Source organism: Camelus bactrianus, chromosome 10 (assembly GCF_048773025.1).
Source record: "Camelus bactrianus isolate YW-2024 breed Bactrian camel chromosome 10, ASM4877302v1, whole genome shotgun sequence".
Lineage (NCBI taxonomy): Eukaryota > Metazoa > Chordata > Mammalia > Artiodactyla > Camelidae > Camelus > Camelus bactrianus.
The window spans coordinates 46,835,411-46,857,256 of NC_133548.1; the positions used below are offsets into that span (position 1 = coordinate 46,835,411).

Here is a 21,846-nt window from a genome sequence, read left to right on the forward strand (position 1 = left end):
AGGCTAATAAGTCACATAGGGGAGGACAGACATGGAAACAAATGATGTAGTATAGTTGTACTTGTGTGTGTGAGGTACTGTGGTGGCAAAGGAGGGTTGATTAACTCTGCTTGAAATCATTAAAGACAAGATGCTTGAATTGGTTCTTGAGGATTAAGTTTGAGTTCAGTAGTTAGTCAAATGTCTGTGAGGTAGAGAGGAGTGATCCAGCAAAATGAAAAGGTATGCAAAGGCTTGGAGGCATTAAACAGCATGGAATATTCTGGGAACTAATAATTTCTATATAATCAGAGTTTAGGTTAAATTTCGGGGAACAACAGTGAGTGTTAAGGTTGGCGAGGCTTTTTTAACAACATGCTAAGAAACTTGGGCTTGTAACATTTTTCAGATCTAAGTCTCAGAATGATCAAGTCTGGTAGAAGTGTGGAAATTATTTTTGGATAAATCAGCTTGGAGAAAGGAGAAGAAATTACTTGGGAGGACTGCAGTAGTAGAGGTGGTAGGTATTGGAGCACGAGTGAAGGCAGTGAGGGAAGAGAAAAGTGAGCAGCTATAAAAATATTAAATAGCAGTGCTTCCACTTTTTTTTTTGTCCTTTCCATCCCACTCCCTAATTCATTCACTCACATATCCATCAAACATTTATTAAGTATGTAATCTGTGTTGTTTATTCTTTCCTTCTTCAAATACTGTGACTTCAGGATGTCAGGGATTTTTCTAAGTCCCAGTAATTCAGCAATGAACAAGACAACCATGGTCCTTGCTCTTGTGGAGTTTACCTTCTAACAGGGGAAACACAGATACAACCAATAAGTAAGAAGCAGGATAACTCCAAGTGGTGCTAGGTGCTCTGAGGGAAGTAGGGTGATAGGATGGAGAACGACTCCAGGAGAGGTGCTACTGTCAACAGCGTGGTTATGGAAAGTCTCTGGGGAGGTGTTGTTTGAACAAAGACCTGAATGAAGATGACTTAGCAGTTTGGAGATTTGGAAGCATACATGTGTCAAGTGGGAGACAGATTGGTAGGAATGAATTAGGCATGTCTTGGGACCAAAAAAGAAGGCCAGTATGACTGAATCATAGTGAGTAAAGGAAAAATCATATGAGATCAGGAAATTTGTCAGAGTTAGATCTGTAAGGCCTTGTGGATGCTGCTAAATGTGTTGAATTTTATTGCGAATGCAATGAAGATTTTGGATGGTTTTTAAAATAGGAGTGAGGTGAGCTAATTTGCATTTTTCAAAATGATCTCTCTCTCTGCGTTGAGGAGAATGGATTGTATTCAAGGAGGGCAGTTGGGAGACTTGCAGTGGAGAAATGATAGTGTTGGAGTTGTGGGTGTTGGGTAGGGAGGCAGAGGTGATGGAGAAAAGTAGATGAAATCAGAATATGTTTTGATACAAAAAAGTATGTTTTGAAGTGGAGTCTACAGGACTTCCGGTGGTTTGGATATGAGATGTAAGGGAAAGAAAATAATCAAGTTGATTTTAAAGTTTTCTAGACTTGTTTTGCTTTGACTTGAGTAGTTGGCAGTATCATGGCTGATGTTACCATGTACTGAACAAGAAGGATGGGGAGAAAATGTGAAAAATTGTAATTGGTCATGTTAAGTTTGAGATGGCTATTTAAACATCTTAAGTGGTGGTGTCAGTTAGGCAGTTGGAAACATGAGCTTAAGAGTCAGGGAAGAGATCTGGATATTGGTTCAGGACTCTGAAGATGTGGCGTTTTATCCTAGCTCTACCACACAGTTGTTACCTGAGGTAAGTCAGTGAGACACTCTGAACTGCAGTGTTGTCAGCTTAAAATAAAGATCAAGTTACTTGTTATGCCAGCCTCATGTGTATGGTGGGAGAGTCCTGTTTGCTCATTTATCCATTCATCAAACAAACACTGAGCATTTACCAAGGCACTGTCTTAGCTGTGAAGAATGATAGAGACATAGGCCCTGCTCTCAGACCACTCATAGTCCAGTGGGACAGTTAGTCAAGTAAAGAGGTGTAGTAACTGCTGTAATACAGAGAAGCACAGAGATCTCTGGGAGCACAGAAGATGGTGGGCAAGGGATCAGGAAAGGCTCCCCAGAGAAGTGGCTCTTTAGCTGATGTGAAAAATGACTAGAAATTAACCAGCCAAAGAAAGAAGGGATGGGCCCGCTAGGAAGGAGGAACAACATGTGCAAGGTGGGAGGCAAGAGGAAGAGAACCAGCCCGTTGGGGGCACAGGGTGAGGTTTAGTGTTGCTGGAGCATCAGAGTAGAAGGTGGGGAGTAATAAGAAAGTAAGAAGACTGGAAAGGGAGGCAGGTGTGAGATTATGAAAGGTCTTATATGCTGGGCTAAGGAGTTTGGAATTTTAATGGATGTGTAATAGATGATTAGCTATGGGAGAGCCTGAAGCACTTAGGTGAGTGACATGGATCAGATTTGCATTTTAGAAAGATCACTCTGGGGACAGAAATGGAGAAAGGATTAAAGAGGCAGGGAAGGCTTGCCTTAATCCAGGCAGGTAGGGCTTCCAGATGTATCTAATTCCAAAGGGCATGTGCTTTCTGCTGTATTATACATAGTGCAAGGAGGCATATGTTGAGTGCCAGAGGAGTGGGGAAGCAGAGGAAGGTAAAATTGGAAAGGCATACTGGGGTCCGATCATGGCCTTGTGCAATCATAAGAGCTCTCTCAATGCTGTCATGGAGGGCACGGTGTATCCTACTGAGGAGTTCTTGCTTTCTCTCTCTCTCTCTCTCTCTCTTTTTTTTTTTTTTTTGGTATACATATATTTATTGAAGTATGGTCAGTTTACAGTGTTGTGTTGGTTTCCAGTGTATAGCATCATGCTTTAGTCATACATGAACAGACATATATTCGTTTTCATCCTCTTATTCATTAAGTTACTACAGGATATTGAATATACTTCCCTGTGCTATACATTATAACTTACTTTCTCTTATAGGCAGCATTGGGACACCAGATGATTTTGAACTTGAGTAACACAGTGACTGGCAAGAAGGGCATGAAGTTGAAGGGCTTGGGTGATGTTTGTAGCTCACAAAGGATTTCATGTTAGTGCTTTTTTATGAGGAAGAGTTACTTTCTAACTTAGAAGCCACAAAGAATGGAGCACCTTTGCTAGCTGTACATCTCTGATGTGGTCCAGATACCAAACTGTGTCTTTAATCAACTTCTGAGCTCCTTAAGGAGGAGAAAGTTTACTTCAAGCAGGGCCAAAGTATCATTCACTGCTATAGATGAACATAGCTTGTGATTCTGTCATGTGGTTGGTGTCTCCCACTGACTGTGGGAATGGAGGGAGGGGGCCAGTTTTCCAAGTGATGGAACATTTTGATGACTACTTCTGAGTGAGGGCCACTGTAGGATGGCTTCTTCAGAAGTTGCTTATTGTCAGAGAGCAGCAGCTGTCTCAGGGGTAAGTGGTAGCAGCCATTATAAATGGGTAAGTTCTGTTACTTTCAGATGGCTTTCCCAGTTCTTCTGAATTCTTCTGCAGCATCATCCCCACTGTTGGTTCAAGTGAGAATTATTCAGTCCTGTGTATATATTTCCAAAGCATATGCTTTGTGTCTAGTGCTAGGTGTGAAGTGTGAGGGAGATGCAGAACGAGTAAGGCATTACCTTGTTTTCAAAGCAGTTAACGTTAATGTAACATCCACTTAACATTTATTGAACACATCCAGTGTGCCAGATTACATGCTAGTTCTTTGATGTAAAAATGAGTAAGATACAGATGATCCTCGGGCCATTTTCCACCCAGTAGGATTGCTAAATGGGAGAAGGTATTTGCAAACCACGTGTCTGATAAGGGACTGTGTTCAGGATATGTAATGAACTTTTACAGCTCAACAAGAAAAAGATAATCTAATAAAAAAATGAACAAACGATTTGAATAGACTTTTCTCCAAAGAAAACATACAAATGGCCAATAAGCACATGAAAAGATGTTGAACATCATTAGTCATCAGAGAAATGCAAATCAAAACCATAATGAGATGTATCACTTCATACCCACTGTAATCAGAAAGACGTGATAACAAGTGTTGTTGTGGATGTGGAGAAATTGGAATCCTCATACACTTCTAGTAGAAATGTAAAATTGTGCAGCTGCTATGGAAAATAGTGGGGCAGGTCTTCAAAAGGTTAAGCATAGAGTTACCATATTACCCAGTAATTCCATCCCAGGTATATATTTGAGAAATAAAAATATGTCCACATAAAAGCACATATAAATGAAAGGTCCAGAACAGCAAGTCTATAGAGACACAAAATAAATTAGTGGTTCCTTAGGTCTAGGGGTAGGAATGGGGAGTTGGGCACTTAACCTGAGCTTTCTCTTTAGCGTGATGGAAATTATTTAAACTAAGATGTTGTACAACTCTGTAAATGTATGAACAGTCATTGAATTGTCCACCTAAAATGGTGCTGTACTTCAGCAAAACTTTAAAAATAAGAAAAGATTGAGGGGTGGTTATAGCTCAGTGGTAGAGTGTATGCATGAGGTCATCGGTTCAATCCCCAGTACACATCTGTGAAATAAAAAATAACAATAAATAAATAAACCTAATTACCCGCAAAAATTAAAAAAAAAAAAAAAAGAAAAAATTCTTGGCTTCATGATGATTAGAGGCCAGTGATGGAAACAGACTCAGAAACAAGTATAAAAAGTAATAAATGTGACCTTAGAGGTGTTTGCAAACTGTAAATTTCTGCAGGAGAACAGAAGAGAAAATGAATTACTCCACCTGAGGAAATCTGCTAGACTCTAAGCTCCTTGAGAGCGAGAGCTATTATTTATCATATCCCCTGTCCAGAGCTTAACACATGATTAGGTAACAGTTGTTGAATGGATGTGTGAATGAATAAAGTCAGAGAATGTGTCACAAAGGAGGTGATATTTGAGCTACATCTTAAAGAGATAATAGGAATGAACTAGACTGTGAAGATGAGGAAAGAATTCTAGGGCGAGAAGGGCAGCAGCCAGAGCACTGAGAGACGGAACGGAGAGCATGTTAGAATGACAGGTATTCAGCGTGGCTGGAGTAAAAGCCATTTGTTAGAGGTGATGAGATAATTAGCTGGTTGTACCAGATTATAAAGTATTTTGTGTGTCATACATAGGAGTTTGGACTTCAATCCGAAGGCAGTCAAAAGTTATCAGTTTGTCAAAGTAGGAGACTGTTGCAGTCAGATGTGCACATCTGATAAAGATCACTGTGACTGATCCTGTTAAGAGTCTGTTCTGGCAAGGTTAAAGTCAGGGAGATCACCTCGGAAATCACTGCAGTAGTCTAGGAGGGAGTGCGAGATCAAGTCTGAACCAAGGAGGTGTGGCAATGAAAAACTGGAGGGAGATTTCATAGGTGAGTAGGTGTGGTCAGTTTAGACTTCAGGGCTTTAGGAGTTTCATAGAAAGCTATAGAAAGTTCTGTTCTGGAGGAGATGGCATCTGGATTGGATCTTTAAGGATGGAAGAAAAGTATAGAGCATATGGGAAGCTAGAGTACATAAAAGAAAGCGTGAGAGAGGAGAGCTAGGTGAGGGGGAAGCCAGTCTGAGAAATATGAATTTGATGGGATAGGAATAGAAGAACCCCCACATTTGATAATTGTTGAATGGGAGAGAGGTATTAAACTTTTCCTTCCACTTTTGTGTAAGTTTGAAAAGTTTCGTTAAAAAAGCTTTCCAGTTCACCTGGCCTGGAGGGTGTGCTTTCTGGTGATGGTAGGAGGGGTGGGAGTGGAGGGCAGACAGCACAGCCATCATTACAGCCAGCATCTACTCTCACTCCACTGCCCAAAGTGTGCTGTCCACGTCAAGCTTTACAGTTTGGCTCAGCATATCCAGTGTCTGCATGATTCCCAGCTGATTTACGAAGTCTGAAAAGTGAGGTAATTCCACTTTGATTTATTGGCCTTGAATTCTTGGCAGGGCTTAGGAATTGGAGAAGAATGTGAATGAGAGGAGAATGGGGAGCTATGAATATGGTTAGCCTATGAAACTTTGGACATCACTTGCTATCCTAATCACTTAGTAGACCACATTATCTGTACCCACCAGATAGAGGCAGCCAGCCTGGTGATTTTGCTGTATTAAGAGCAGGTTCAGGAGCTAGCTTATCTCTCCTTCTCTGGGCTTATGCAGCATTTTGTTTATATGTCAATGGTTATCCTTATCACATTATGTTTAATAGTCTGTTTCCGCCCTGCTCCCTAGACTGTGACTACTGCAAGGGCAAAGGTTGGGCTTATTCATCTCTAATGTTCTGTGAAAGACTGAAGTCTGTAGCTGCATGGTTGACCAATCTCTAACTTGAAAAGGTCAGTTGAGATCTATGAAATGCCAGGTTGCCTTGATGGACAGAGTTCCGGAGTTTAGGGCCCTTTAAAATTAGCAGGTGCTTGAAACCAGGGCAAGAAGCCATCCCTCAAGTGATGGATATTCCTGATGCATGCATATGGTAGTCACTTGGTAAATTTTCATTGATTTAATTTGGTGGCATCCTGTTATATCACACCTCACCACACTGAAGGCATTTTCCTTTTACTTCCATGGTAACTAAGGAAACTGGCAGTTTAGAAAGCCAGAATATTATAGCTGACTCCAAAGCTTTGGTGTTAGATGGATTTAGTATGAATTATTATAGCATTTTAGCTTTAAGGGACTTTGAAAATTACTTAAGCCAACTTTCTCATTTTATATATGGGGAAACTAAGGCATAGAGAGAAGTGCCCTGTTCATTGACATCTAGCAAGTAACAAATTTAAAAGAAGAGAAATCATATACTGTCTGCTCTCAGTGCACAATGGAGTTAAGCCAGAAATCAGTAACAGAAGGATAGCTAGGAAATCCATAAATACTTGGAGATTTTAAACAACACACTTCTAAATAACATATGAATCAAAGAAGAGATCTGAAGAGAAATTTAAATATATTTAACTGAATGAATATGAACACAACTTATCAAAATTTGGAATAGACCTATATCTATTAAAGAAATTCACTGAATAATTATTAACTTTTCAAAGTAGAAAGCACCAGGCCCAAATGGGTTCACTGGTGAATTCTACCAAACATCTAAGGAAGAAATTGTACCTCTATAGTCTCTACAGTCTCTTTCAGAAGATGGAAGCAGAGTGAATACTTCCTAACTCATTCTATGAGGCCAACATTACCCTAATATTAGAACCAGATAAAGGCATTATAAGAAAAAAAAACTACAAACCATTGTCTCTCATGAATATAGATTTAAAAATCATTAACAAAATACTGACAAATTGAATCCAGTGTATAAAAAGAATCATACACCAAGACCAAATGGGATTTATCCTAGGGATGCAAACTTGTTTTAACATTTGAAAAATCAGTTTATATAATCCATCATCACATCAACAGAAGAAAAATTACATGAACATATAAGTAGTTGTAGCAAAAGCATTTGACAACAACCATCACCCATTCAAGATAAAAATTCCCATTAAACTAGGAATATAGGGGAACTTCCTCAACTTGATAAAGAATATCTACCCCAAACCTACAGCTAACATCGTACTTGTGACAAGCATGAAGCTTGTTTATTAAACTTAGTTAAAATTCAAAATTTTTGTTCTGTGAAAGAAACTGTCAGAAGAATGAAAGGACAAGCCACAAACTGGGAGAATATATTTGCAAAAGACCTCTCAGATAAAGGATTGTTACCAAAATATACAAAGAATTCTTGAAACTTAATAATAAGAAAACAAACAACCTGATTAAAAAGTGTGCTAGAGCAGATACTAACTACTATATATAAAACAGGTAAACAGCAAGGTTCTACTGTATAGCACAGGGAACTATATTCAATATCTTGTAATAACCTATAATGAAAGAAAATATGAAAAAGAATGTTTAAGTATAACTGAAACATGCTGCGTACTAGAAATTAACACAACATTGTAAACCAAGTATATCTTAATTTTTAAAAAATTTTTAAAAAGTTTCCCACCAAAAATGTAAAAAAGCAAAACATGAAAAAAAAAAAAACTGTGGGCTAGAGACTTTAACATACAGCCCACCAGAGAAGATATACAGATGGCAGATAAGCATATGGAAAGATGCCCCACATCATATGTAATCAGGGAAATGCAAATTAAAACAACGAGATAGCACTAAACACCCATTAGAATGATCAAAATCTGGGACACTGACAGCACCAAATGCTGTCAAGGATGTGGAGCAGCAGGAACGCTCATTCATTGATGATGGGAATGCAAAATAATACATGCACTGTGAAAGACAGTTTGGTGGTTTCTTGCAAAACTAAACATATGACCATACAATCCAGCAATTGTGCTCCTTAATATTTCCCCGAAGGAGTTGAAAGCTTATGTCCACACAAAAACCTGCAGACAGATGCTTATAGCAGCTTTATACATAATTACCAAAATTTGGAAGCAATCAGGATGTCTTTTAATAGGTGAATGGATAAATTGTGGTACATCCAGACAATGGAATATTATTCAGTACTAAGAAGAAATGAACTATCAAGCCATGAAAAGGCATAGAGGAATATTAAATACATATTATTAAGTGAAAGAAGCCAGTGTGAAAAGGCTACGTACTATATGATTTCAACTATACGACATTCTGGAAAAGGCAATACTATGGAGACAGTAAAAAGATCAGTGGTTGTAGGGATTAGGGGGGTGGAGGGGTGAATGAGCAGAACACAGAATTTTTAGGTCAGTGAGACTATTCTGTATGATACTGTAACAGTGGATTTGTGTCCATAAGGACATTTGTATAGTAGAAAGGTATATATTTAACAAACCCATAGAATGTACGTCAGTAGTGAACTCTAAGGTAAGCTATGGACTTTAGGTGATAATGGTGTATCAGTGTAAGTTCATCAGTTAGAACAAAGGTATTGCGCTGATGGAGAATGTTGATGGGGAAGCTATGCATATTTAGGGGCAGGGGTCGAGTGGGAAATGTCAGCATGTCCCATTCAGTTTTGTTGTGAACCTAAAACTGTAAAAACAGTAAAAAACAAAATATTTTCAAAAAGTGGACAAAGATTTTGAATAAACTTTACTCCAAAGAAAATATGTGAATGGCTAATAAGCATATGAAAAGGTGTTCAATGTCATTATACATCAGGGAAATGCAAAATCAAAATCACATTGATATGCCATTTCACACCCATTGGGATACCTTTTACCAAAAAGACAGGATAACAAGTGTCGAAGATGTGGAGAAAGTGGAACTCTCAGACACTGCTCATGGGAATGTAAAATGGTGCAGCTGCTGTGGAAAACAAATTGCAGTTCCTTGAAAGGTTAAACATAGTTAACATATGACCAAACAATTCCACTGCTAGTTATATGCTCAAGAGAAATGAAAGCATGTCTACACAAAAACTGGTAGATGAATGTTCATAACAGCATTATTTGTAATAGCCCAAAACTGTAAACAACCCAAGTTTCCATCAACTGATGAATGGACAAATAAAATATATATCCATACAATACAATATTTGGCAGTAAAAAGCAATGAACTACAGTACCTGATCCAACATTGAAAACATGCTAAGTGAAAGAAGCCAATCACAAAAAAACACATATTGTATGATCTTTTTTATATGAAATGTCTAGAATAGTCAAATCTATAGATAGAGGTCAAAAGTAAATTAGTGGTTCTGTGGGCTGGGGGAAGTTGGAGAGTGACTGCTAACTGGTGTGTGGTGTCATTTGGGGTGGTAAAAATGTTCTAAATTTAACTAGTGGTGATTGTGGCACAACTCTGAAAATACTGAAAGCACTGAATAGTACATTTTCAATGGGTGAATTTTATGATATGTGAATTAGATCTCAGTAAAATTATTATTAAAAACGATTCAAGTGCATAGAAGTATATGACTGTAGGAGAGATTGTGAATGTGAATCCTGGGAGGCAGTAGCAATCCTTTTATGTGCATATGAAATACCTGGGTATCTTATTAAATGTAGGTTCTGATTCAAGGGGTCTAGGATGGATTCTGAAGCTTCTATTTCTTAAGTTCTTAGGGTGCTGATGCTGCTAGGCAGTAGAGGATGTTTGTTTTTTCAGTGAATGGGGTCAGTCTGAAGAGCCTTTCTGGAGACAGGAGGATTTGGCTAGGGTTTTGTAGGAAGGCAGAATGTGGTTTGGTGGAAGAGAGGGGCTGAAGGGACAAAGTAATTAGCATCTGTAAAGACTCAGAGCCCATAGAATACCCAGTATTTGTGGGGGACAGGAAGCTTGTTTATGGGGTTACACCGGTGGATTCATAAGTCTTTCCCATCTGGGAAAATGTATCAACAGCAGATTATTTTCCATTTTTGTGAAGCTTTCTCTTGCCCTCTGCCTGACATTTTTGGTTTAACTTCTTTCAAATCTGAACCTAGGTAGATTGGAATGACTAGAGCCCTTCTGAGATCCTAGGAGGGGAGTTAATGGTTGGCGAAAAGACATTCTGTGTCTGGATCTTAGGTGTTAGATATGGGCCCATCGCCCATAACCCTACCCTGAGAGCCTCCCTAATTAGCTACCTGAGTTCTGGACAGGGCATCTTCTGACTGGTTTATTGCTTGGACCCAGATGAATAAACTCATTAATGAGGGAGCAAATAAAGAGGTATTTCCAGATGGTGCAGGCTAATTATAGATATAGTTTATAACGTTCCTTGTTTTTCCACTTGAGCTACAAGACTGGTTTGGATATAATTTAAAAAGTCTTTTGGTTCAGGAGGCAAATATTAAGGCCAATTCATGTCTTTTTTTTTTTTTTTTTTTTTTAGTGTAACTCCATTCTGGTACTCATACTACTCCATGAAGTGCTAAATGGTCCTCTCCGCACCAGGGTTAGTGCTTCAGCCTTAGTGCTTGCCCTTTTGAGCTGTTCCCTGAGGCTCTGAAAGCAATACCGCCCTGTGCTACACCAGCATTCTGTTGCCTGGCCTCTCCCAGTACTTTTTAAAGTACACCCACTCTCCTAGGAGGAAAGGCAATGAAGTCACTTGCTCACTTGGAATATACTTAACCTCACAGCCCCACAATGAAGTCAGAAGACTTATTTTCTATTTTTTAGAGGGGGAAAAACTAAGCTTGCTTGACTTCTGTCTCATGGAGAGGTGCCCCCATGCCTGGCTCAGTTCTCTGAATCTTCCTAGTTTCGCCTTCAATGGACTTGTCTTGCTTCTTTGAACGCGTAGTCGTGTTGTGTTGTGTTGTTTTGACATGTAGTTTTTTAAACATAATTTTCTGGGTACCTCTAGAAAATGAATACTTCTTTCCCAGATGCTTATTAGGTATTTTTCAAGTGTTTGTTTGCACTCCCATTTAAACATCTCCAGGTGAGGTGCCGGTTCATCAGCATACTTACTGCCCTCTTGGAGAGAATTCTGTTCAGTTCCACAGGTACTCATTGAGTGCTTAATATACACTCAGCTCTCCTATTCTTGAAAGACACAAAAGCAGTGTATTCTCCTTGGCTCTGTGGCATCTTCCGTGGTGGGAGCAAGATAGACATAAGCAGGACTTGGACTAGGGTAAAGCAAACAAGGCACTGGGCGCAAACTTGAAGGAGGCACTCTGAAGGTCATGCAAGCGCAGGGTCTGTACCTGAGAATGTGTGCCTCCTTAAATTCTGAGCCCTAGGTCCCTTGCTTACCCCACCCTGGTCCTGGACTTAAGAAGCAGTTAGGTCACTTGGAAGGCATGTCTAAATAACATAAGACTGAAAGTGAAACAGAACAGTGCTGCTCAAGCTTAATGTGCATATGAATCATCTGGAGACCTTACTAAAATGAGGATTGTGATTCAGTAGGTCTGGAGTGGTTCTTGAGATTCTACATTTCTAACAAGCACCCAGATGATTCTGATACTAGGGCTACACTTTGAGTAGCAAGGAGAAAAATTCATGCTAGAGGAAAGCAAAGGGTCATATTCACTAAGCTAGGGGACCAGGGTAGCCTTCTCCAGGGAAAGTGAAGTGGCAGCTGAGTTCTCAAAGGATAAATTGGATTTGGATTGGAAGAAAAGAGGGGTGAGGGCATTATAAACAGAATGAAGAATGTGCAAACGCTCAGAGACAGGAATGAACCCCATGTGTTTGGAAACAGACTAACTTGGCAAGATGCAGGTCCAAGTTGGAAAAGAGGAAAAGAGTTTTGATAGGTAGCATGAAACCTGTGTATTCATTGTTTCTTTAGAAATGTGGTCCTTAATTATCTGCTCAGATACTATCCAACTGGGCCTTTCCATTTCCTGCATCAGCTTTTCCCCTCTTGGAGGGGACCCCTGTCCTTCTGGGGAGATAAAGAGCTGAGTCCAGACACCTGAATAAAGTCTGTGAGGCAAAATGTGAAGTAGGACAAAGGGGTGGTTGACTTCATTACCTTGATTGGATAGGGGAGGCCTTGGAATATTGTTCCTTCCCTTCCATTCTCCCTCCCCTTCCATTCTCCCTCCCCTTCCCTTTCTTCCTTTCTTCCTTCCTTTCTTTCTTCCTTCCTTCCTTTCTTTCTTTCTTTCTTTCTTTCCTTTCTTTCTTTCCTTCCTTCCTTCCTTTTCTCTCTCTCTTTCTTTCTTTCTTTCTCTCTTTCTTTCCTTTTTCTTTCCTTTCTTTCTTTCCTTCCTTCCTTTTCTCTCTCTTTCTCTCTCTCTCTCTCTCTCTCTCTCTCTCTTTCTCTCTCTCTTTCTCTCTTTCTTTCTCTCTCTCTTTCTCTCTTTCTTTCTTTCTCTCTTTCTTTCCTTTCTTTCTTTCTTTCACTGGGACATATAGAAACCAGAAAGCCCTCCCTACATAATGGTGGACATTCCCAGTATATACACATAAAGAGTGCCTGGTAAATATGTGCCAATTTTACTTCATAATAGAATGGAGTTCTGCTTATTTTACTTCAAACAGCCCACTTAAAGTACTTTTCTAAAGTTAGCAGAGGAACAGTGGAAAACTAGGCCTTAAACATCATAAGTACTAAAGGAATATTTGCTGATTGATTCCTTTAAGTGATTATGAGGTCCTGTCTTCTCTACATCAAGGCACATTTTCAGCTCAGTTTAATGTAAGAATGTATCGAGTGACTTAGGTACTAAGACTTGGGTATGCTTCCATATAGCTACAAGGAAGTAGACTTGAGCCCTGAACTCAAAGAGTTGAGTATTATTCTAGAGCAGTAGTATTCAACTGGGGGTAATTTTTGTCCCCTAAGGGACATTTGACAATGTCTGTAGATATTGTTGGTTGTTGCATCTTTGGGGATGCTTCTGGCATCTAGTGGGTAGAGGCCAAGGATGCTGTTAAACATCCTACAATGTAGAGACAACCCCTCACCAAAAAACCCAAAGAATTAACTGGCCCAAAATATCACTAGTGCCAAGGTTTAAGAAATCCTGCTCTAAAATAGGATAAGACCAACAAATAGAACTGGAACTTTGAGGTTGGAAGGCCATACAGCTGGTTAATAGCAGAGCAGGGACTGAAGTTTAGTTCACCCTAATCTAATGGGGCCATTTAGAGTCAAATGGCATTATATGTCAGAATATTTTATCTAGCTTCATGTCCCACAAATCCTGAATCATACATATTTTTAGCTCTAGCAAATATGTGATCACTGTATGTTGGGCAGGGACAGTTCTAAGACAGTAATGGATTTTTCTGGTGGTGTCTTTCTACAGGTTGATATGTCAGACCTCTCCCCAGAGGAGCAATGGAGGTAAGTGTGACAGTGTGGGCCCCTCATGCTGGGGACTATAGATGGATCCTAATAATAGAGTTGTGTATTTTGCTTCCTTGTCTGTGGAAATCAGTGACCTGTGACTGCTGGGACAGGCCATTTGAGATCTTTTCCAGTACTTGGTTCACTCCTGGGTAGCTCCCTCCATCCTGGGGAGTAAATAGGTTATTGCCCCAAACCATCCATCTGAGTTTGAATACTAGTTCTGCCATTTCCTAGTGTTGTGATCTTGGGCAAGTTACTTAACTTGACACTACCTTAATTCTCCCAGTTTGTAAAGTGAGGATCATAATAGTGTCTATACCTCATAAAGTTGTTGTGAGGATTAATATATGTGAAATTCTTAGAACAGTGCCTGGCATGTGGTTAACTTCCAGTAACTGTTACCTACTTTGAGGGTGAGTATCATCATTAACATCATCATTATCCATGAAACAGGTCAGAGAGCTCTGGTTGAGAAAATAAGAGATGTGTTTTCTTATCTCAACTCTGCTACTAACTTGCTTTGTAACCAGAGAGAGTCAACAGTTATCTTACTGTCATTATGTCTCACCAGTAAAGGAGTCTCAAGAGTATTTGCCCCACAAACATTGCCAGGTGGCTGACTAATGAGCTGAAGTCAACCAAGTAAAATTTGTTTTACTAATTTGAAAAACTTGGTTTACTAAATTTCTGACTCCTACCTCCCTGTTATCTTTTTGTCAGATTTTCTCACCCAGGACAGAGTTTTAGGTAAGACGAACCCTTAGGTGCTGTGGCTGGCTGGCTGGCTGACATTTGGCTGCCCACCCTAGTGGGCAGTTTCCCCCTAACATTTTATTATGAAAAATCTCAAACATACAGAAAAGTTGAAAGAATTGTGCAGTGAACACCCTTATACCCACCACCTAGATTCTACAGTTAACTTTTTGCTATATTAGCTTTATGATCTATCTGTCCATAATTCATCCAACCAAGTTCTTCTTGCTTAGTCTCTCATTGCACTTGGGAATTTCATGAAGATACAATTTATGTTGTCCTTTCCCTTTCTCCCTAATACTTCTGGGTATGAAGTACTTGCACAAAAGCTCCTGACTACAGGCTACATTTGTGTTTAGTTTTCTAACTCCTTCATTCCTCTCCCTTGGCTGACTCTGACCCAGAATGGTAGGAGTGACTTTCCTATTCTTAGAGGAAGCTTTTTGCCTGTGTTGGCCAAGGGAATCACTTGCTGTCAGTCCTCAGGACTATGCCAGCCTTAGATTAAATAAGAGTTTCCAGTTGTACTCTCCTTGTGCCCTTAAAGAGGCTATTTACCTGTGGATACTGATGGTGAAGTTACTGTTGGATTAGTATAAAGTTGAAACAGTTGAGATTTTTCAGGCTTCAAGATCTCTGGTCCTGACAGAGAGGGTAGGACAAATAAAGCATGACTTTAACCCTGGAATTAGCACACATTTGCAATGTTATTCCTTTATTGGTGTCATAAATATCATTAAGTAAGAGTATGAAGGTTCATGGCTTTAACCTTCTCTTTGGGTTACTTTCTCCTTCCAATGACAAGTTGAAATAAGACTGAAATGGAAAGTATCAATTATTTCTACCATTGGGGGCAGGCAGCAGACCACCCAAATTTAACCCCAATATCTGACCTTGGTGACTAGGTCCCATAGAACTCCTATTCTATCCCAAAATGCCTGTCCTCTATGGCATGTGTCATTTTAGCCCCTAATTTGTACAGTACTCTGCAGCTGCAAAGCACAAGAGTGTGTTTTGAGCTACAGACCAGTGAGATATCCCTAGAAAGCACTGCCCCTTTACCACTACACCATCCCTGACCTAGCTCACCCCATCTGTTTGGCTTTCAGGGTTGAGCACGCACGCATGCATGCCAAGCACCGCGGCCATGAAGCCATGCACGCTGAAATGGTCCTCATCCTCATCGCTACCTTGGTTGTGGCCCAGCTACTCCTGGTGCAGTGGAAGCAGAGGCACCCCCGCTCCTACAATGTAAGCCACTTTGCCTCTCATTTCTTTGTTTACCAATCATCAGGAGACCCTTCTTAAATATTCTAGGCTGCAGCCTAATCCAGGCTGCATGTAGGCAGGGAATAGATGATAATAATAAACTATGTATAAATAGTTGAATAGTGTATGGTGGGTGTGTGTTTAAGGGCCCAGTGATTCAGACATTGAAAACTGGGATAGAACCTGAGCCTACTTTCATGTCCAGAAAAGGTAGGTTCTCCTTTTTAACATTTTGGATAGATTCGTGAAGGAGATATTCATTGGGAGCTGTTCAAATAGAGGGAGAGGTGATCACTTGATTGGGAAGACCAAGCTTCTAATGAATCTTAATTAATTTAGATTAATATTTTAAAAAGGCAGTAGTAAATGAAATGAACAAAAACATATAAACCTTACAGAAAACATAGCTAAATGGCAGAAGTAAACCCTTCCTTGTGAGTAATTTAAATATAAATGGATTAAATTCTCTTATTAAAAGGCAGAGATTGTCAAATTGGTTTAAAAATAACCACATTACCCATCTATATACTAAACCAGTACACCCATCTACATAGTCTATAAGAGACTCACTTTAGATGCAAAGAAATAAGAGATAAAAGTAAAAGGATGGAAAAAGATATTTCATGCAAATGATAACAAAGAGAGGGCTGGTAGCTATTAAATATCAGACAAAATAGACTTTAAATAAAAAAACATTACAAGAGACAAAGAAGGACATTACATTATTGATAAGTTTCCCTACAGCCAGAAGATATAATTAAAAACATACATGCACCTAACAAAGGAACTCTAAAATATTTGAAGCAAAAATGACAGAATTGATGGGAAAAACCCATAATTCTATAGTAATAGTTGGGAAGTTCAATAACCCCACTTCCAATAACAGAATAACCAGATAGAAGATCAACAGGTAATAGAGGACTTGAACAGCATTATAAACCAATTAGACCTAACAGATGTATACAGAACATTCCACCCAACAACAGCAGAATACATGTTCTTCTCAAGTACATGTGAACCATTCTCCAGGATAGAACATATGTTAGGCCACAAAACAAGCCTCAGTAAATTAAAAAAGATTGAAATCAGCTGCTCTGGATTAGGACATGACAGATAGTATACTGGATTCTTTTACAACTAGTAGGAGTCTTTAACCTTTTCAAGTATAACAACCATTTTTTAGCGGTAAAAACTTGTCAAAGCCGGGGGAGGCTATAGCTCAAAGCGGTAGAGTGCATGCATTACTGTGCACAAGGTCCTGGGTTCAGTCTCCAGTACTTCCTCTAGAAAATACATAAATAAACCTAAGTACCTCCCCCACCCACCAAATTAAAACAACGAAACTTGGCAAATATCCACATAATGATAGTTGTACTTCCAAAGAACACATACACACAGAATAGTAATAATAGCTAACATTTATTGAATTCTTACTATGCCAGCCACTGTTCTAAGTACTTTATTACATATGTAGACTCATTTAATCCTCACAGTCACCCAGTAAAGTAAATAATGTTTTCTCCAATTACAGATGAGGAACTGAGACAGAAAGACTAAGTTACTTGCACTAGTTGTAAAACCATTATTTGAACTCAGACAATTTTACTGTACCAGGGCTTTTAGTCTTAATCCCTAAATGATTCTTTTTCTCTCGTATGTCTTTTTTCAGACCTCTTGTAATATGGCCAAAGATGCCCAGGGGTCTGTAGCCCACAGGATGGGAACTGCTACATTATCTCATTTAACCTTCCTAAAAGCCTATGAGATAAGTACTGTGAACAAACTGAGGTCCAGAGACTTCAGGCATGAAGAGGATACTAATAGATAGAGCCAGAATTTGAACCCAGGTCTTCTATTTCATATTTCATAATCTCTACTGTACCGTATGGTGCTTTTGGAAAGGATTTTTTCCATCAAGGGAACCAAGGGGTAATCTGGAGCATAGGAGGAGGAGAGGCTAATCTTTGCCCTTCAGCTTGCACAGGTTCCAGACATTACTGGCTTATAGCCACCTCAAGTGTTGGTATGCACCATGAGTAGAGACATCTGTACCTTCAGGTCATAGTGCCTTGAATGATTACATGGCACCAAGGCTGTCTGAACTAGGCACCATCCAGCAGACTAATCCACCTGGGATAGGGCTTCATGTCTGGACCCTGCTCATGCTTTATCCTGTCATCTAAGTCACTTGTTTCCCAGTGTGCTTATAGTGCCTGCTCTGTAAAATGGGGATTATTAGGATGGTTTAATTGAATGTGGAAAATAAGAAAACTCATAAACCAAATACAGTGAGCCCCTTGGCCTTTCTCTGCTTGTATTAGAAATAATTATGTAATGTTGGCTAATCTGCAAAGATTTTTGAAAACCTCTGAAGAAGTGAGGACACATATACTGCAGTGGTTTTCAATGTGTACATTTGTTTTTTAAGCTATGAAATCTTTTCTTCAAACAATACCTTAAGGGGAAACACAATGTAGAAAATAACTAAGAGGATGCTTTCCTTGGGCTGGTAACCCTGACCCTTGTCAGGAACATCTGTAGAACTTATCAGAGTGTTAGAAAATCACTGATGTGTCATTCACTAGTTAATCCTTAATAGGAAGGTGATTGTAAATTAATGAGGCCAGTTATATAAGGAACACGCACAGTCATCTCATTACTTTACTGCCACACCCTGTAAACATTATGCTGAACTACACTGGTGAGAGGACATGCTAACATAGCATATATGCACTGAGAAACTTAAACTCATGTCTTTAGAAAATTGGAAAAGGGAAATCTGTAGTGTCCTGCTTTATGCTGCTCTTATATAATAATGATCTATATTGGTTTCTTTAAAACTTTTGTTAACTTGGGTATAATGAATATTTTTACTGCTTTAGTTAAAATACTAACTTTGGAAGAAGAAAAATTGCTCAAGATACCTGTACACAGTGGCATCTCCTGTCCTTTTTCATGTTTATCAGAAGCTGGAGCTGGTCACCTTAACACAGTAAATACAGTGGAGTCAGACCATCTGCCTTGATTAACCAACTCTTTGACTTCTGAGCTACATGACTTTATACCTCACTGAGCCTCAGTTCTTCTTATCTTTGAATTGGGGTGATAATATCTATCTCATGGGTTGTGACTATTATATATAAGATTATATGGCAAAGTGTTTTGTAAACTCTAAAGCTAATGTTAATGACTTTGTTGCCCCTACTCCTAAGAGAAAAAGCTTAAGACATAAAAATATCTTCAGATACTATTTTATGTGGAAGTGGAATAGAATTTTATTTTTATTGAGGATAATTTCACATAACAAAATTCACTATTTTAACTGTTTTAAAGTATTCAGTGGCTTTTAGCATATCCACATTATTGTGCAACCATTGCCACTATTTAGTTCTAGAACATTTTTGTTACCCAAGAGGAAACCCCATACCCATTGAGCAGTCATTCTCTATTTCGCTCTCCCAGCACACCCTGGCAACCAGTAATCTGCTTTCTATGTATTTACCTATTGTGGATATTCATATAAATAGAATCATACAATATGTGGCCTTTTGTGCCTGACTTCTTTCACATAGCATGTTTGCAAGTTTCATCTATGTTGCAGTATCTATAAATACTTCATTCCTTTTTATGACTCTTTATTATTCCATTTTTCTCTGTTTTTTTTTCTTTCTTCTTTTTTTTTTTTTGGTGTTTTTTTGGTATTATTTATGAACCTGTAGTGGGCATAAAGTGGTATTTCATTGTGGTTTTGATTTGTAGTTCTAATGACTTTTGAGCATCTTTTGATGTTTTTATTGGATATTTGTATATCTTTCTTGGAGAAATGTCTGTTCAAGTGCTTTGTCCATTTTTTTAAATAGGTTTTTTTTGTTGAGTTGTAAGAGTTCTTTATATAGTCTAGATACTATACCATCATAGGATACATGATTTAGAAATACTTTCTCCCATTCTGTGCATTCCCTTTTCACTTTCTTGATAGTATCCTTTGATGCATAAACATTTTTAAGTTTGATGAAGTCCAATTTCTTTTTTCTTTTTTTAATTGAATATATTTGACATAATATTGTGTAAATTTAAGGTGCATAGCATGTTAATTTGCTACATTTATATATTGTATGATGACTGCCATTGTAGTGATATGTAGCACCTCTATCATATTGCATAATTATTCTTTCTATTTAGTGTTTGGAATAATTTAAGTTCTAATCTATTAGCAAGTTTGATGGTTATAGCACAGTATCATTGTCCATATTCATTATACTGTGCATTAGATCTCTATGGCTTATTTACTAGTTGCAAGTCTGTATTCTTAAACCTATTTTTTGTTGCTTATGTTTTTAGTGTCATGTCTAAGGATCCACTGACAAATCCAAGATTATTAAGATTTACCCCTATAGTTTCTTCGAAGAGTTTTATACTTTTAGCTCTTAGATTTCAATCTTTGATTCATTTTGAGTTAATTTTTTGTAAATGGTATGAGATAAGGGTCTAACTTTATTTTTTGCTTGTGGATATCCAGTTGTCCTAGCACCATTTGTTGAAGAGCCTTCTTTTGCCATTGAATGGTCTTAGTCTTCTAGTCAAAAATCAATTGACCATAAATGTATCTACTTGATTTTGTACTTTCAATTCTATTCCATTGAACTATACATTTCTGCTTATGCCAATATCACACTTTTGATTACTATAGTAGTATTGTAAGTTTTGAAGCTGGGAAGTGTGAGTCCTCCATACTTATTCCTTTTCAAGATTGCTTTGGCTACTCTGGGTCCCTTGCAATTCCATATTAATTTTAAGATCAGTTTTTCAATTTCTGCAAAAATAGACAGTTGTGATTCTGATAAGGATTGCACTGAATCTGTAGATCACTTTGGGGGGTATTGCATTAATCTTCCTGAAATTGGATTATCTTTTCATTTATTTTGGTCTCTTTACTTTCTTTCATTAATGTTTTGTAGTTTCCAGTATACAAGTCTTATACCTTCTTGGTTAATTTATTCCCTAGTATTTCATTCTTTTTGGTGCAATTGTGAATGGAATTACTTTCTTAATTTCCTTTCTGGATTGTTCATTTTTAATATATAGAAATATAACTGATTCTTGTGTCTTGCAACTTTGTTGAATTTGTTTATTAACTAATAGTTTTTTTGTGGGTTCTTTAGGATTTTCTGTATATAATTCATGTCCTCTGTTTTACTTCTTTTCCAATTGGATGCCTTTTATTTCCTTTTCTTGCCTAATTGCTGTGACTAAAACATCCAGTAAAATGCTGAATAATAGCAGTGAAATTGGCATCCTTTTCTTTTTCCTGATCTTAGGGGAAAAGCTTTCAGTCTTTAATCTTTAAGTAAGTTAGCTGTGGGTATTTCATAAATGCCTTTTATCATGTTGAGGATGTTCCCTTCAGTTTCTAGTTTGTTAAGAGTTTTTCTCATTGAATGGGTATTGGATTTCTCAAATATCTTTTTCTACATCAATTAAGGTGATCATGTGGTGCATTCCTGGGATAAATCCCACTTGATCTTGATGTGTAATCCTTTTAATATGCTGCTAGATTTGGTTTGCAAGTATTTTATTGAGGATTTTTGCCTCTCTGTTCATAACAGATACTGGTTTGTAGTTTTCTTGTCAAGTATTTATCTGGCTTTGGTATCAGGATAATGTAACCTCATAGATGAGTTAGGAAGTGTTAACCTTTTTTTCTGTTTTTTTTGAGCAATGGAATTTTGGTGTAGTATAAAATGCCTTGAAGTGAGAGTAATTTGGTCTCGATTTCCAGCACCACTGCTGATTAGTAATGGACCTTGGGCAAATTACTTATTCTCTCTTACCTCATCCTCATGTTTCATCTTTAAAGTGAGGGTTTAAGACTAGATGATTACTATTTTCTCTTCAAGCTTTAAAATATTTTTTTCATTAATATTATTCCATGTAACTCCAGAGCCCCAAATTAAAGCTAAGGAATGAGAGAATGAGTTTTAAGAATGTAGATTTTGGCTGGGTATTATAAAGAAATTTTCAACAGTGGAATTTGTTCCACAGTAGAATGAACTGTCCTAGAGGGGAATAATCTTCCCATCACAACTGTGTTTTA

At 38.2% G+C, this 21,846-nt stretch overlaps 1 protein-coding gene across 10 annotated transcripts in view; it reads left to right on the forward strand.

Moving 5' to 3' along the window:
* LOC105083277 (E3 ubiquitin ligase RNF121) overlaps positions 1 to 21,846 on the forward strand; it is an 87,135-nt gene that overhangs the window by 9,659 nt on the left and 55,630 nt on the right. For 7 of the 10 annotated variants that reach the window (XM_010973063.2, XM_074372562.1, XM_074372552.1 and 4 more), the window contains exons 2-4: positions 10,806 to 10,868; positions 13,687 to 13,724; positions 15,593 to 15,734. In XM_010973063.2, the coding sequence (XP_010971365.2) occupies positions 10,806 to 10,868; positions 13,687 to 13,724; positions 15,593 to 15,734 (243 nt within the window). Of the gene's footprint in view, positions 1 to 5,812; positions 5,902 to 10,805; positions 10,869 to 13,686; positions 13,725 to 15,592; positions 15,735 to 21,846 lie in introns of those variants that run through there. The other 3 variants (XM_074372558.1, XM_074372553.1, XM_074372560.1) reach the window with 3 other exon arrangements.